Genomic DNA, 15,400 nt, shown 5'->3' on the forward strand with positions numbered 1-15,400 from the left:
ACGGAGGCACAGCTGAGGAAGGGAAGGGGCTAGACTAGAGATTGCAGGGACGAGGGCCAGGGCGAGGGTGAAGAAAGTCTGGTACGCTTTGTCTATAGGTTACCTCTTAATCCGAGATTAAGCCGCGGGGACTCGGAGCTCGATCGCGTGAGAAGCTTATCCTGGGTTGGTTATCTAGTATTACCTACAGCATTGTTTCATGTTCGAGATAAGGTTGCTGTCGTTGTATACTCGGGAACCATGGGACGTGGGGAAGCAGCCTCAGTGACTTCAAGTGGCCACCGCGATTAAGCTTGGGTTGGGGCGCACGTCATCGCAACCAAGCTTCTCTTTTTTTGTCTTCACCCCTGATCCCCCTTTCTGCTATCGTTACCGAACAGCAACAACTAGCTTCTTCAGTGCGAAGCTTTGACGTTCCAGCGGCCTTCTGGAATGTTGCAACAGCGTCTGGGCCCGGTCTTGATCATCGAAGCCTAAGCAACCCAACGATCCCCAATCCCGCCTAGACTCTTGTCACTGTGTCAGACTCAGCCTGTCACCACTCACGCCCACTCACGCCTCACGCTTGACTCTCGTTTGTCCCCTCGGTCGCGTGTGTCGCTGACGAACTTCCCGTCTTTCTGCCTCTCTGCATTATCTTGCGCCAAACGACGAACTACTGTATCTCCTGCCTCCGATCGAGGACCCAGAACCGCCTGGATCTGATCGACTTGAAACATTTCTCGCGCCGACCGCTGCCGAGGCCGCCAGGTGGTCCCGACTTCGTCACAACCTCCATCATCAGCACCACCACCATCGCGTCTTTCATCATCGTCCGCGAACCGCGCTTTTCGGCAACCTCACTCGTCCACCTGCATCATCGCCGCCGTCGCCCTCCTCTCCTCTTTCGCTCAACTGGTTAACCCCACAGCGATCGTGTCCTCTCACCCTACGTACCAACCGACCCGCGCTTTTTGCCGTTCACCTACCTTGGCGCTCACCTCGCGCCGGTGCACTCGTCGTTCCTGAGTCCCCGGGAGACGAGCCACCCCTCCTCCTTTCCCCGGCCAGAACATGGCGTTGGACCTGCAGCCGCCCGGCGACCGCAAGCGGGTGAAGGTTTACGAACTGAAGGAGAATGACTGGTTTGATCGCGGAACAGGGTTTTGCACGGGCCGAATTCAAGATGTAAGCTCTATCGTGGTTATCGCACAGCATGGCATGACGATGCCGGACACTTGGCAGCGCTCCGGAGACACGCGACAACGTCGTCAATCATTACCCGGCGCAAATCTCAATTGGGACTTGACGCGCTCGCCATTTTTGAACCCTTGCTGACTTTGGTTTTCTCTTCGCGCAGGATGAGCCGCGGATATTTGTTGAGTCGGAAGACTCGCCTGTTCGGACGCTTCTGGAGACGCGAATCTCCAAGGACGGCGGATATCAGAAGCAGCAAGGTTGGCCGGGCTCTTTCTTTCGTCTGCGAGTTTAGGAGCGAGTGCAAGCTGACACTACTTGCCTCGGCTAGATACTTTGATTGTATGGACCGAACCGAACCAGACGGATATGGCATTGAGCTTCCAGGAAGCGGAGGGCTGCGCAGTGATATGGTAACACTCGCCCAGGCGCAATTAGCTTCCATTGTTGCTCACGACGTCCAGGAACTTTGTCAATTCTGTTCAACAGCACCTTCTCACCCTGGCCGCAGCTGGTAAGTTTTACTTCTCTAATTCTCGCAACCGGCGCATGTCACTTGCCTTGCATGTTACTGATGACAGCCGCGCGCCTTGCAGATGATGCCTTATCCGACGATCTCGACAGCATTCATACCGTCGCATTACCCGCGCCCGAGCTTGCGAACCTCCCCGAGATCGATCATTTGATGAGAGCCGCCAGCATAGCCCAGTCCGGCCGCGACGCGCTTTCCAAGTGTGTTATCCGAGATGAATACATACACAAGCTTCTTCCTTTAGTCACAGTCGCCGAAGACCTCGAGAGTCTTCCAGATTTACACCGTCTTTGCAACATCATGAAATCCCTCATCCTTCTTAATGATACCACCATAATAGAAACCGTCGTCACCGATAATGTTATACTCGGGGTTGTCGGGGCATTGGAATGTGGGTGGCCGGATATTCACTGTAGGCGCACATCGCTGACCTTTTACAGATGACCCGGAGTTCCCTACGCATAAAGCAAACCACCGGCAGTACTTGTCTGACAAAACACGATATAAAGAAGTGGTCCCAATCAGGGACCCGGTCATTCGGCGCAAAATCCGCTTTACATGGCGGCTGCAATACCTGAAAGACGTCGTTCTCGCTCGAATCCTTGACGACCCAACCTTTTCAGTCCTCAACTCGATGATCTTCTATAACCAGGTCGACATTGTGAATCACATCCAATCGGACGGTCCCTTCCTCAAAGAGCTATTCCAGGTTTTCGACCCAAGGAGCGCTGATGCAAAGCGCAAGGAAGATGCCGTTCAATTCCTCCACCAATGCGCCTCAATCGCGAAGAACTTGCAGGTACCGGAGCGCGCCACACTCTACGCAAACCTTATCAGTCATGGACTTTTCGCTGTAATCGCCTTTGCTATCAAGCACCCGAACCCGTCCGTCCGCACTACAGGCATCGATATTCTAGTCGCACTCCTCGACCACGACCCGATCATGATGCGCAGCTATATGCTCAAAGCTGTCAACGAGAAGAAAACTCCGCTTACTGATACCTTAATCGACTTGCTTCATACGGAGGCCGACCTCGGTGTCAAGAACCAACTAGCAGATGCGATCAAGGTCTTACTAGACCCGCAGGTGCCCATACAGGCCGCGATGGCTCGGGCTGGTCCCGAACATGCTGCCAAGATGCGGCCGAATATACTCTCAGATGCATTTGTTCAGAACCATTTCGATGAATCTTCAAAGCGACTGTTTGCGCCTTTAAAACGACTTGAAGATCAATCTGAACGTAAGTTGGGACCTCGGTCGAGTCTGCGTTTTGCTTTACTGACGTACTTGCTAGCCCATGCTTTGACCTTCCAAGCTGTAGCTCTATATTCGCATCTTGTCGATATTCTCACATTTTTCGTCCGTCAACATCTCTACCGATGTCGCAATGTCATTCAGAACGAGCGACTGGCCGCTCACATTACCCAACTTCTCCGGGTGCCACAAAAGCACCTTAAATTAAGTATGTTTGCTTCATCACCTGCGTCAGGAATGTTCTAACCGCGTGCAGCGGCGTTGAAATTCTTCAGAACTTTGCTCAGCCTTCAAGATACCTTCTACCAAGCTTTGATGACACATAACGATACCTTTGGGCTCATTCTTGACATTGTTTACGAGACCATGCCCCGCGATAACCTCCTCAATTCTGCCTGTCTTGAACTTTTCGAATTTATCAAACGAGAGCATATCAAGCCAATTACGCTGCATGTTGTTGGGAAATACGGCGGCAAGCTGCGGAACATTACCTATGTCGACACCTTCCAGGGGTTGATCGTTCATTACGAACAGCTTCAAGGCTACAGCGAGGAAGCGGATTCTACGTTATACTCTCAAGAGGACGTGACGCCCGTCTTGAAAATGCCATCCAATGGACGTTGGCAGGGCGTGAAGGAAATGGATCCTGCGGAAGAGGAGTATTTCAACACGTCGGATGACGAAGATGAGGTAAGACCGGCTTTACTTTCGAGATTGATCAAGGTGCTAATGACTTCCAGTGGCAGCAGGGCGATCAGGCTACGGGTACTCTCATCTCACAAGTGCCCAACGGCGCCGCCTCCCCGTCTGTAAAGTCCCTGGTGGACTACCCAGACGACGAAGAAGAAGACAATGACGCGATGGACACGAAGCCAGAGCCAGAAGCCGAGCAGAAACAACCCCCACAATCCGACGACATCTCAAACGAAGGCGCACAACCGACCGAAGAAGCCCCATCAACGCCAACCTCACAAATCGCCCAAACGCCCCCCGAACGATTATCGGAGAAACGTCGGCGCGAGGAAGAAGACGATGACGAACTCGTCAAGCTCACGTCCGGTCCTAAGCGGCGGAGCTCAACGAGTAATTCCATGGGAAGCGCGGGCTTTCTACGGAAGAAGAGGAGCTCCTCGATTGGCTCGGTGATTGTCACTGAGAAGGGCGCGCAAGAGGGCGGAGGCGCTAAAACTGCTCCTAAGCGGATCGCTATCAATCTTAGCTCGTCGGTTAAGGCTGGGGCGGACAATCGAGAGCCATCGGATCCCGCGTCCACTGCGCCAAGTACCGGGAAAGAGAACGAAAAGGAGAATAAGAAAGAGGCTGATAGCGGCGGGGGTTGATGCTGTCTTCAACCATTTGATAGTCCTCCGCTCTTGTTCTGCTTTTCTGTTCGCAGCCAGTCAGCATAGCCTTGAGAACCACTTTCGCGATTGTGTTTACGACTGCATCCTAGATACCAACCCTACCACACCATACTATACTACCTACCAGATGAAGTGATATCCAATGCCTTATCTTCTTCTGCGTTTCTGTGTCTGATCTTTCTACCATTGAGCGAACACTTCATTTATTGCTGTCTTGTCATCCAGCTGGCTGATTGTACTCTGTGCGTTTCTGGCATCTATGAGCTACATACAGTATTTACAACCATGCCATATGAGAGGGTAGATACAGGCTCGTCGTCCAGCCCTCCCTCTGTTCTTACTTATTCTCTCCAACTCCTACTTCGTCTCGCATTATCAGTTCCATGCTGAGTTGGTGTCTATGTACCCATATCATACCATACCATACCATATGAATCATATACTGGTGTTCCTGGTGTCATGATGGGTTCTACTGTTTCTATGGTCCTTATCTTAGGTCAACCTAATCTAGGGCGAGTGAGGTCGCGCTGGGATCGGAGTCAGTCAAATGCAATACAATACAACTGAACGGAGTTTCAAGCAATCAATCAATCACTTGATCAAGTAACCCTTGTCTTCGTAGAACAGACAGCAACAACAGGTAATTAGTTTACCCTAGCCGAGTCTAATCTTTTATTCGTGGCGCATTGAGCACATATTGATATATATAGCAACACCACCGTGTGCAAATTGGTGTTTTTTTTAGTAGATGGATGTGAATATATAAATATAAATATAAATATATATATATATCATTTGCACTGATGAAGTACAAAAAGAAGAATAGAGTCCAGATGTGAAGTTAGAGTTAGAACAGAGATATATGTGTATATATAAAAATGAAATAGAACGATGATTGTACTAATATAAGTTAAATTTCGACGAAGTAGGTAATAGTTATACACAGAGATATCATGAATCGTCACGATGAAGTTGACAGGGCGAGTAAAGTAAGGTAGGCAGTAAGGGGAGGGGGGCATTATGTATGTATACGATAAGGTAAGCTAACAGAATCCACTCGCGCCTTTATACAAAAGGGGTCCGGATATATGCAAGAGAAGAATAGAATAAAGAGAATGTTGAGCAGAACAGAGGTATATAAACCACAAAACAAACCTGTTCTGTCTAACGAGCACCAGCACCAGCAACAGCAAGCCTAGCAAAACGCCTCAATCAACATATAAGGCAGAATAACCACACAAGCCGTCCAAAAGACGAAGATGCACCGGATCAGTGCAAGCGGCAGCGCGTAGATCGGTGACTCGCGGATAATCATCCAGAGGGAGAGGAAGGCGACTGTGAAGAAGTGTGCGAAGAGGACTTGAGGCTTTTTGAGCATACCGCCGAGAAGACTGACGGGTTGGTTGTACATTCCCATTTCGAAATACCGGAAGCAGCCGCGTTGGAGGGCTTTGAGGTTGTCGTCTGGAGAATAAGGATTAGATGGGGTTATGGAAGGGGAGAGTGGGGATTGGGATGGGACATACCATCTGCAGCGAAGAGAGAGTATAGAGCTTGAGCGAGGACATTGATGACCGATGCGCCCATCTTCCGGCGCCAGTGAAATGCGGAGAGCTGCTTGAGGACGAGTGCGGAGTCGCTTAGCTTGGGCACTTTCTCTGGGCTGAGCAGGTCGCGGAGGATAACGACGTCGTTCAATGCGACGGTCATTCCACCGCCTGTTAGAGGATGCCGCATGTTGAGGGCATCGCCTAGCACTATTAACCCGGGCGTTTTGTTTGTGGCGCTGGGCAGGAAAGAGTTCGGCATGGACCGCAGTTGGTTCTTGTCTAATGCGGCGGCGAATGAGGGCTGGATGGACTTGGGGAGGGAGGGAAGGACGGTGTTACGAAGGTGGCCCTTGACTCCGCCATTTTTGACAGACGCCGAGGGTAGATTTTCTGGGATATCGCAGAGGATTCGAGTTTCGTGCGTTCCGATCTGGTAGACGAGGATGGGCGGGCTATTAGGATTCAAGAGGACATGACCGTAGTGAGGCTGGGGCAGTTCCGCATCGATGAGCTCCAGGCCCCAGAACTTCGACCGGACTTTGGGCGTATAGGGGTGATACTGTTTTCGAAACTTGGAGGCGTACCCGTCCGCAACGACGGTGACTTGACCGAAGTAGCAATCCTTTTTCTCCTTGGTCACGCACTCCACCCCAAGAACCTGCTTGTTTTGCGAGAATGTGATCAAGTCTGTGACCTTTGTTTCGACGAGTGTGACATTGGGGCACGCCCGGGCAGCTTCGCGCAGCTTCATCACGAACCGGCCATGGTGGAATGAGCGGCCCTCTGGTCGCGACGCTCCGGGACTCTGAACGGGGTACGGAATTGTGACGGGCCTGCCCAGGTAGGAGACGTAGTACCCCTCAGTCGGGATGGCCTCGATACCCTCTAGACAATCCCGCAAACCCAATTGCTCGAGGGCATTGACGCCGCCAGGCTGCAAGAGTTCGCCGACGATGCGGTCGGGCTCCTTGAGCGATTGTTCGAGCAGGAGGACACTCCGCCCCTGGCGCCCCAATGCGACGGCCAGCGCGCACCCTAACACTCCAGCACCCACTATCACGACGTCGGCATCATGATGTACTCGTCTGCGAAGCTCTGCGGCGTCCGAAAGTTTCGAGGCGTGGCCGTTGGTATGGCCGTTGGCGGTAGCGGTGGCCATGGTGGTGGCGGAATGAGAAATTCAAAGAGTCGGCGGAAACAGCAGGATTGAGGACGCTCGGGAGGTTCTGCGCATATTCGGGTCGCAGAGTCTAGATTGACCGAGAGAAGGACGGAGAATGGAGAAAGCCTAGCGAGAGTGCGATCTTTAAGAAAGTTTGAAGGTTAAGGGGTGTGGAATTGGATGGTGCGGATGCGGTGGTGGACTGGTTGTTCCTGGCGGCGCTCCAGAAGGCAGAAGTGGCCTGACTCTCCACAGCTATAGCAACGATGAACGTACGATAATTGCAGTCTGGCTGTTATTGACCCATCTGCAGGTCCCTCGAGTACGGTGTAGATAGCAGCACAGTCGAACTCCGAAGATGAAGAAAATGCCTGCCAAGCAATCACATGCAAATGCTCGCTAATATACAGATTCTCATAGTAGATACAGTAGTATACATCTATACGTCTAGTAAAAGTCTTCTTCATCCACGGGCACGTCCTGTCCACGGCACGTAATCTCGTTCCATCGAGCCATACACATTTCCTTGTCGTGGCCGATTTCATCGATGCGCCCTAGCACTCTTTCCAGCTCGTACTCCTCATCCCATCTTTCAATCAACTGAGGAAGCTCCGTAGTCCAGATGAACTTCCAAGTCCCGCGGCCTTTGATCTCCCGTCGGAAGGATTGCTTGAACTTAGGAATAACCCTCAACTTTGCAAATTCAGGAGCGCCGCTGCTCTTCCCACGAAGGACGGTGGCAGCGTAATCAAGAAGATCTAGCTGAATTCCCATTCTGACGCGCTCTTGGTGACGCATCTTTCGAGCCTCCAGTTTGCGGCGGACAGCAGGTAAGAGTCGCTCAACTTCAGCGACAAAATCTGCGTTGAGTGCGCTACCTCGAGCAATAGCGGTGAGGATACACCAGCGCATCCCGTACATATTGTTCCTTGCCGCAAAGGCACGTATGAACATCTTCATGCAAACTCCGTCGAGAGCCTTGAGCCGTCCGTATTTTGACATATAGACCGACACAAGTAGATCAATAGCCAGCTGCGGTCGATCGGACGCAATAAGACGGTGGCTCGTTGAGGCGGTAATATGGTGTTTGACCACCATCGTGTTTCTCACCCAGCAAAGTTGGTAAAAGCGGAAGATTGCCATCTTGATGACTTCTGCTTCTGAGGAGGGTTCCATGGTTTTGATCTGACGGAAGAATATAGGTAGCATATGATACCAATCATCTTGAATCAGAGCTCGGGCCTCGTCAAGCCCATGTTCAAGTAGTGTAGCAATGAGAGCAAGCTCAACCTCGAGCGGCTTGATGTGTTTACCGTTGTCTCTCGCACGCTGAAACCTTGCCAGGGCTTCCGTCATGTTACCCACATGCATGAAGTAAATCATTACTTTGTTCAATCTCTGGAAGTGATCAACGCCTCTCGTAGGCTGCGTTATTTCGTTCAATGTGCGTTTATGCCATTCATCAGGGAATTCTGCACCCTCCACAACGCGTGCTATCTTTTCTTCAAATGAGCGCCGGTCGTGACCGAGAAGCTTCTGCGAAGCAGTAGCCCTCATGTGCTCCTGTCGCGCCGCCTTCAGCATCTGCCAGAAGCCCACTGGTGATTCCTCAAGGGCCGCTCGACGCCTGAGCAGCGTATCCAGAAACTCATTGTCGTTGATGTTGACCTTCCACCCACGTTGACGGGCCATGTCCATGAACTCGGGAACCATAGTCTCGTCGCCCTTTTCGACAATTGCCTCAAGTATGTGGTTGTAGAGAAGTTGATCGGGATTGATCTCGAATCTGTCGATGTGACTATAAATGAAATCCCGAATCTCATCGCTAGTATGTGCCGGCCAATATTCAAGGAAAACACGGTCAAAGACTCGAACAAAGTCTACTTTCTCCTTCGTCAGACCAAGATCATGCATTTCCTCAAACCGTTCGTTCACGGCTGCCCAATCGCACTGTAGAGCTTTGCCATATGCCAGATAACCCTTCGTCCAACAAATAGGTGTGATGCAGTATGTCGTTGTCATCTCGTGCACTAGAGCTTCGGCATCAGAGAATTTGCCGATTTCAACATATGCCTTGAGCATTGGGGTGACTATCTTTGCAGTGACGTTCTTATCCAAGCGTCGAAGCATGGTCAGCAGTTTCCAGAACTGGGAGTTCAAGAGCTCAATGCTCCTAGTTTTCTTCCACAAGCCGCCAAGATACGCAGCACATAGACCGCAGTCCCGGTCGAGTGACAGATTCCTCGTGAGAAGCCACTTCGCGCTTGTAAGTCTGCGGGACTCGATCAAACAGCGAAGTACAACGTCTAACAGGATTGCTGGAAGTGTGAAACTTTCCCTGTGGCGGAGATAGATAGTCGCAGCCGACTCTATGCAGCCTTTCTTTGCCAACGTGATAATTAGAATCTTCCACATTGTTGGTGACACTCGGTCCACCTCTTCCAGACGTTCGAAGACACTTCTTGCGATAAACACATTGCCTTGTCTGCAATTCAGGTAAAATGCCTGGAGAGCGGCCTCCCTTCTTTCGGATGATATGCCTTTGACAGAGGCTGGATGTGATTCCAGGAATATTTGAGCGGCGTCAATGTACTTCCTTTTGCCGAAAAGCTCTCGCATGCGCATGCAAAGCGCGTCTTGCTCCTCGAGAACAGATTCCACTTTGTTACCTACTGTGGCAGTAGGTGACTCCGAGTCGGCGTCCCGAACAGCATATAGCGATTCAAGGTTGGGTAGAGGCGGTGGGGAAGGGAGTAATTGATAACTGTCTGACTGCAGAGGCTCGATTTTTCTCCCCCTGACTTCGTTTACGAAATCTATAACCTCCATCGAGGCCCTATCATTAGAATAAGGGCGGGTTGTGACTGGCGACCTGGCATTGTCTCCCAAGGGAACATAAGAACTTCCTTCGAGAGCACTGTTCGGGTCGGTTGCGGTTCCCAAGCTTCGTGATCTTTTGGCCTTCTTCTCTTCCTCCCTCCACGCTTCAAGGCTCTGGAACTCGCCTGCTTCCGCCGCCTCCATCATGAGGGAGAGCCGCCTGGCCGCGGACGTTGCATCGTACCGGGGAGCAGAAGTCTGGATAGCTCGCTTGTTCTCAACAATGCGCTCTGCAACAGAGACGCGCCGGTTAACGTCGTATGTGATAGCGGCGACCGTACAGAAGCTCCCCACTGTTGAACCAGCGAGGGCGAGCCTCCGGAGCACTCGAAGGGCGTTTCGAGAGGGTACGACCGGGGGTCCGGGGGGAGACATAATGTTGAGTCCACCGCAACCAGCGAGCGGCGTGGTTGGATATCACCGAATGACCATAGAGGGTAGGGAAATAATGAGACCGGTACGACGGCGGTAATATCTAATTCGTCAGTTGGCTCAATTGGCGATGATACGGTCCAAGATTATTTTCGGGGTTGCTCTCCGGAAAGTTTGCAGCAGTCGGCGCAGTTGGTCTTTTTCGGCACCCGTACTTAAAGGTCCATAGGCTAGGCTCCCGGATCAACCCATATCCTTGCTCTTAGCGCCGTTGGAAGAGATCATGCAATACGTTTCAACTACGAAGGATTACGGAACTACTCTGCCTAACCATGCTAATGATTGTGTAATAATACAGGCTGTTGTAATTGGAAGGTATGTAGAAGCTAAAGTGCTCTATTGTACAAGAGAAGCGAGTTTTTCGCCGGCGAAAAACTTCTTCTGTTCGAGACACCTTTCGCTCTTGCAGCCTTGACAGCGAAGCGTCATTTGTCGAGAACAGGGTTCCTTCTTGCGCAGATGGTCGCGAGCTAAGTCCGCGAGGGCTTGGATGAAGATTGGGTTCCCGTTCAAGCTTTCGGCACGCTTGACTCCAGGGGAATTGGCTTCTTCCATCACTTCGAGATCCAGCTCGTACAAGGTCTCAATGTGGTCGCTGGTGAAAGCGATTGGGACGAGAATGAGATCTGTCTGGCCTCTCTTCACGTACTCCTGAACTGTGTCGCTGGTTTGAGCGCCGAGCCAAGCGGATGGTCCGACTTGGGACTGCCAGCACAATCTATAAGGATTGCTAAAGTTCAGCCTCTGCATTACCGCGTGGACAGTAGCAGCGACCTCTGCTGGGTATGGATCACCTGGAAGGTCTGCATTAGCCGTGCGGTCCCTGACTTGAGAGAAGAGCCATCTTACCTCTGTTGACCACGCTCATGGGCAAACTGTGAGCTGAAAACAGCAACACCACGCTGTCTCTCTTTTCCTCGGGGTATGTCTTGAGTTGGTCTTCGATATTCCTAGCGAATGCCTCAACTAGGCCTGGGTGCGTAGGCCAGCGGTCAATGACGCTCCATTGAATAGCCCCTGTCGGTTCCACGTCGCCATTCGCACGCTTCCTTTCCAGCCGGTTCCTCCATTTCCACAGCTCGTTCAGTGAGCTACCCGTTGTAGAACAAGAATATTGAGGGTATTGTGTAAACGCGACAGCACGACCGCCTTTGCCGTTGCCGAAACCGTCCGCTAGTAGCTGAGCGTACATCTCCTCCGTTAACGGCGCCGCATATCGAAAGGCTACGTAGGGTTTGTGAGGAGCCGACTCGGGGTTGAGTTTATCTAGCAATTTGCACATCTCTGTACACTGGTACTCGGACCATTTTCTGATCGGCGAACCCCCTCCGATGTCCGAATATTGCTTTTGGATCTTGGGCGTTCTTCTCTTCGCAATGAGTGGACCTAGGTAGTTTTGGAGGCGACCCAGGGGTATTAAGTCTCCATCGGCCTATGATACCGACAAGAAAGTTAGAGACTGCTCCGAGCCAGGTATAGTAGATGGACAAGGACGCACGAATAGTCTGCTTAGGAAATCCTCCACTTCACCAATTGTCGAGGGACCACCCATGTTTAGGAATACCATTGCGGTCGGCCCCTTGGACCCCGTTGCATCTTGAGTAACTGGCGGTACAGTTGTTGCGAAACCACGTCGCCGTTCTCCGTTATACCCCTGAGGGATGCGAGCTATCGGCCGCAGCAATTGCTGCTGAAGAGGAAAGGTGCGTCGCAGAGCCATAACCGTAAGGCCAGCCTGCCAGTAACTTGTCTCCGGGCGGTGCGCGTGAAGATCAAGTTTACAACGGGGGTATCGGCTTGTAAAATATCCGTGCAGAAGATGAAATAAGAAAAGGTGAAGAGAGTGAGCTGTGCAGTTCCTTGATTATGCGGTTCGACAATTCCAGCCGGCATCATGACGGAGCTCACTCGGCTTTTCCTCGATCGGCCAATCACAGGAAAGCCGGGGTCATCAGCCAAGGCGCAATCACATGATCTTCGTGTCTCCTCCGCGTCCGTCCCGACGGAGAAACGCGTGCCCGGGCCCGCGTAGTGTACCTAGGATAGGCAGAACAACGTCACCCCCGCCCGCGCCACCTTCACCACCTAGAAGAGCTGGGGGGGGCCCCCAATCCTCTGTCCTCACACTCACACAACCCTCAGATTCCAACTCCTACAGCATGGCTGATGATAATGTCTATCGCGGAGGTGACGAGCCGGAGGAGGAAGAGGAGGAACTGGACGAGACGGTATAGGTCGCTATCTGCTTATCGCATACTGAATTATCGCCGCTGACATGTGAGCAGAGTTACAAGACAGTGAGAGATGCCGTCCTTTTCGCCATTGAAGTCAGCGACTCCATGCTCCAGCCCCGTTCATCCTCAGACCCGAAGAAACCCCGCCAGGAATCGCCTGTCACTGCTGCCTTGAAATGCGCATACCACCTCATGCAGCAGCGAATCATCTCCAACCCTCGTGATATGATTGGTGTCTTATTTTATGGGACAAAGAAATCGAAATTCTACGGCGAGGACGAGAACAGCCGCGGTGACTTATCATATCCCAACTGCTACCTCTTCACGGACCTTGACGTTCCTTCGGCGCATGAGGTGTTGGAATTGCGGTCGCTGGTTGAGGATGAAGATAAGGCCAATGATGTACTTGTACCCTCGGAAGAGCCCGTATCCATGGCCAATGTACTGTTCTGTGCCAACCAAATATTCACCTCAAAGGCTCCGAATTTCCTATCTCGTCGGTTGTTCGTGGTCACCGACAACGATAGCCCCCATGACGACAACAAATCCCTCCGCTCTGCGGCGACCGTCCGAGCAAAAGACTTATACGACCTCGGTGTCATAATTGAGCTGTTTCCAATCTCAAAAATTGAACATGAGTTTGACACCTCCAAATTCTACGATGTAGGTACAATCTCTTAGCCCCGTAAGGCTTGATCACTAACAAGGGGTAGGATATCATCTACAAAGCCTCGCCAATGGATCCTGAGGCTCCTACTTACCTCAAACCTGACTCGAAGACAACGGATGCCAGTGACGGAATATCATTACTCAACGGCCTCTTGTCAAGCATCAAATCCAGATCTGTACCGCGCCGCGCGCAGTTTTCGAACATTTCCTTAGAGCTTGGACCGAGCTTCAAGATTTCAGTGTCTGGCTATATTTTATTCAAACGCCAGGAGTCGGCAAGAAGTTGCTATGTCTGGCTTGGTGGAGAGAAACCACAGATTGCGAAGGGAGTAACTACACAGATAGCGGATGATTCAGCTCGAACTATCGAGAAATGGGAAATCAAGAAGGCATACAAATTTGGTGGAGACCAGGTTACATTCACTCCTGATGAGCAAAAAGGCTTGAAAGACTTCGGCGAGCCGGTAATCCGAATCATTGGATTCAAACCCCTCTCCGCCCTTCCATTCTGGGCCAACATCAAGCATCCACTGTTCATATACCCTTCAGAGGAAGATTACGTTGGGTCAACGCGAGTATTCTCTGCTTTGTACCAGAAGCTCCTGAGGGATCAAAAGGTCGCGCTTGTCTGGTACATCGCACGCAAGGCTGCTGGTCCAGTCATTGGTGCAATGATGGCCGGCGAGGAAAAGGTTGATGAGAACGGTGTTCAGAAATTCCCTCCAGGATTATGGGTCATACCGCTTCCTTTCGCAGACGACGTTCGACAGAACCCTGAAGCTACCCTTCAAGTTGCGCCAGAACCACTTATCAATCAAATGCGAAGAATCATCCAACAATTACAACTCCCAAAGGGCGTCTATGATGCCCAGAAATACCCAAACCCATGTAAGTGCATTCCTATACTTCACGCTGAACGTCAGCGCTAATCGATCAATCAGCACTCCAATGGCACTACCGCATTCTACAAGCGCTTGCGCTAGACGAAGATGTCCCCGAGAAACCAGACGACAAAACACTACCCAAATACCGACAAATCGACAAGGTAAGCATGCACCTCTACTAATCGTATGAATTCACAAGCTAACCCGTGCGCTCCAGCGCGCCGGCGACTACGTCCTATCCTGGTCGGACGAGCTCGACAAACAATACGCAACAATAGCAGCGAAAGCCCTCAAAACCAGCGCACTCGCCAAAAGACCCTCAAAGGGCAACGCCGCAGACAAAGCCGGCCCGCCCGCAAAGAAGGTCAAGGCTGAGGACGGCGACTCCGGCTCAGCGAACATCCAGGATGAAGTCACGAGCCATTATCAGAAGGGAACCCTGAATAAGCTTACGGTTGCTTCTCTTAGGGACTACCTCGCTTCTCAGGGCCGGTCGACGGCTGGTAAGAAGGCGGAGCTTCTTGAGAGGGTGGAGGAGCTTCTGGAGTCGAAATGATGAGGGCAAGGGGTTGTGCTACACTGTAATCTACAGTTTTGTTGTCGTGCAGGTTACGACTCGACTTTGAATCATGGAATGAACCAATTAACAGATGCTTCTATGCGGTCTGGAAGGAACCTCTTAGACCTGTATCGTACTCGTACTGGCTACGAGGAAGGCGTAAGCCCTAACCCTCTTTAGGACTCGTCTAATCGTCATCGAAGCTCCCACTCGCATGATGTATCATACCGGGGATGTGGACTACCTATTCCTCGGATATACATTGGATATCAGATTATAGGAATTGGAATGCGTTAAGTTTCTGCGTTGATGGTTGGGGAATGCAACTATCTAGCTCATGGCGAAAATATATATCCCATGACAAGCAACCCGCAACCGTCACCAAATCGATCCTCATTGGGATTCTTATCAGTCAACATCGAGGACTAAGTGACGATTTCGATGATAAGCTTTGAGGTTTTGATCATTTCCATCTGGGTCCAGTTCGCTCCTCGCATTTACGGAAAAAGCAGAAGCTTTTCTACTAGTTGAACCATAGTAGCGAGTGCCCTCAGTGCATGACAATAGAAGCCGTCCATGAAACCGTCTAATCTATAGACTCTATATAGATCTTAGCTAATTTCGCCGGTTGTCATCCGTTGAAGTATAACAAGAGGGATATCGTCATAAAAGAAATACAGACGCCTAAAATGCTTTGCACAGC

The 15,400-nt window shown here is 51.3% G+C and overlaps 4 protein-coding genes across 4 annotated transcripts; 2 read left to right on the top strand and 2 right to left on the bottom strand.

Annotated features, from left to right (window-relative positions):
- Nucleotides 1–886: 886 nt before the first annotated feature.
- On the top strand, nucleotides 887–4,944 carry BDV17DRAFT_148672 (SMEK family protein). The gene is made up of 9 exons (XM_073754441.1): nucleotides 887–1,167; nucleotides 1,340–1,436; nucleotides 1,508–1,589; nucleotides 1,641–1,690; nucleotides 1,773–2,099; nucleotides 2,149–2,949; nucleotides 3,004–3,171; nucleotides 3,220–3,653; nucleotides 3,704–4,944. The coding sequence occupies exons 1-9, from the start codon at nucleotides 1,054–1,056 to the stop codon at nucleotides 4,301–4,303; spliced, it is 2,673 nt and encodes an 890-aa protein (XP_073619988.1). The 5' UTR covers nucleotides 887–1,053; the 3' UTR covers nucleotides 4,304–4,944.
- Nucleotides 4,945–5,522: 578 nt separating this feature from the next.
- On the bottom strand, nucleotides 5,523–10,294 carry BDV17DRAFT_279388 (squalene epoxidase-domain-containing protein; the record flags this gene model as incomplete). The annotated part of the gene is made up of 6 exons (XM_073759707.1): nucleotides 5,523–5,791; nucleotides 5,854–6,972; nucleotides 7,528–9,311; nucleotides 9,351–9,377; nucleotides 9,408–9,682; nucleotides 9,713–10,294. The coding sequence occupies 6 exons, from the start codon at nucleotides 10,292–10,294 to the stop codon at nucleotides 5,523–5,525; spliced, it is 4,056 nt and encodes a 1,351-aa protein (XP_073619989.1).
- Nucleotides 10,295–10,614: 320 nt separating this feature from the next.
- BDV17DRAFT_253066 (ferrochelatase HEM15) lies at nucleotides 10,615–12,224 on the bottom strand. Its single transcript, XM_073756611.1, has 3 exons — nucleotides 11,850–12,224; nucleotides 11,201–11,783; nucleotides 10,615–11,145 (listed from the first exon to the last, which is right to left on the bottom strand). The coding sequence occupies exons 1-3, from the start codon at nucleotides 12,069–12,071 to the stop codon at nucleotides 10,688–10,690; spliced, it is 1,263 nt and encodes a 420-aa protein (XP_073619990.1). The 5' UTR covers nucleotides 12,072–12,224; the 3' UTR covers nucleotides 10,615–10,687.
- A 286-nt stretch (nucleotides 12,225–12,510) lies between these two features.
- On the top strand, nucleotides 12,511–14,694 carry akuA (putative DSB repair complex subunit Ku70; the record flags this gene model as incomplete). The annotated part of the gene is made up of 5 exons (XM_073761187.1): nucleotides 12,511–12,579; nucleotides 12,637–13,248; nucleotides 13,299–14,142; nucleotides 14,196–14,299; nucleotides 14,356–14,694. 5 exons carry the CDS (start codon nucleotides 12,511–12,513, stop codon nucleotides 14,692–14,694), a joined length of 1,968 nt encoding a protein of 655 aa, XP_073619991.1.
- Between the last annotated feature and the right edge of the window lie 706 nt (nucleotides 14,695–15,400).

This window comes from Aspergillus undulatus, assembly GCF_047715775.1.
Source record: "Aspergillus undulatus strain CBS 261.88 unplaced genomic scaffold BDV17scaffold_4, whole genome shotgun sequence".
Taxonomy (NCBI): domain Eukaryota; kingdom Fungi; phylum Ascomycota; class Eurotiomycetes; order Eurotiales; family Aspergillaceae; genus Aspergillus; species Aspergillus undulatus.

What these genes read in the sequence shown, in the direction of transcription:
- BDV17DRAFT_148672 (XM_073754441.1), top strand. Translation starts at nt 1,054, where the DNA reads ATGGCGTTGGACCTGCAGCCGCCCGGCGACCGCAAGCGGGTGAAGGTT. An exon ending in GAGGGCTGCGCAGTGATATG is followed by an intron (nt 1,590 to 1,640) that starts GTAACACTCGCC and finishes CACGACGTCCAG; the next exon opens with GAACTTTGTCAATTCTGTTC. An exon ending in ACTTGAAGATCAATCTGAAC is followed by an intron (nt 2,950 to 3,003) that starts GTAAGTTGGGAC and finishes CGTACTTGCTAG; the next exon opens with CCCATGCTTTGACCTTCCAA.
- BDV17DRAFT_253066 (XM_073756611.1), bottom strand. Translation starts at nt 12,071, where the DNA reads ATGGCTCTGCGACGCACCTTTCCTCTTCAGCAGCAATTGCTGCGGCCG. An exon ending in ATTTCCTAAGCAGACTATTC is followed by an intron (nt 11,784 to 11,849) that starts GTGCGTCCTTGT and finishes TCGGTATCATAG; the next exon opens with GCCGATGGAGACTTAATACC. An exon ending in CATGAGCGTGGTCAACAGAG is followed by an intron (nt 11,146 to 11,200) that starts GTAAGATGGCTC and finishes CAGACCTTCCAG; the next exon opens with GTGATCCATACCCAGCAGAG.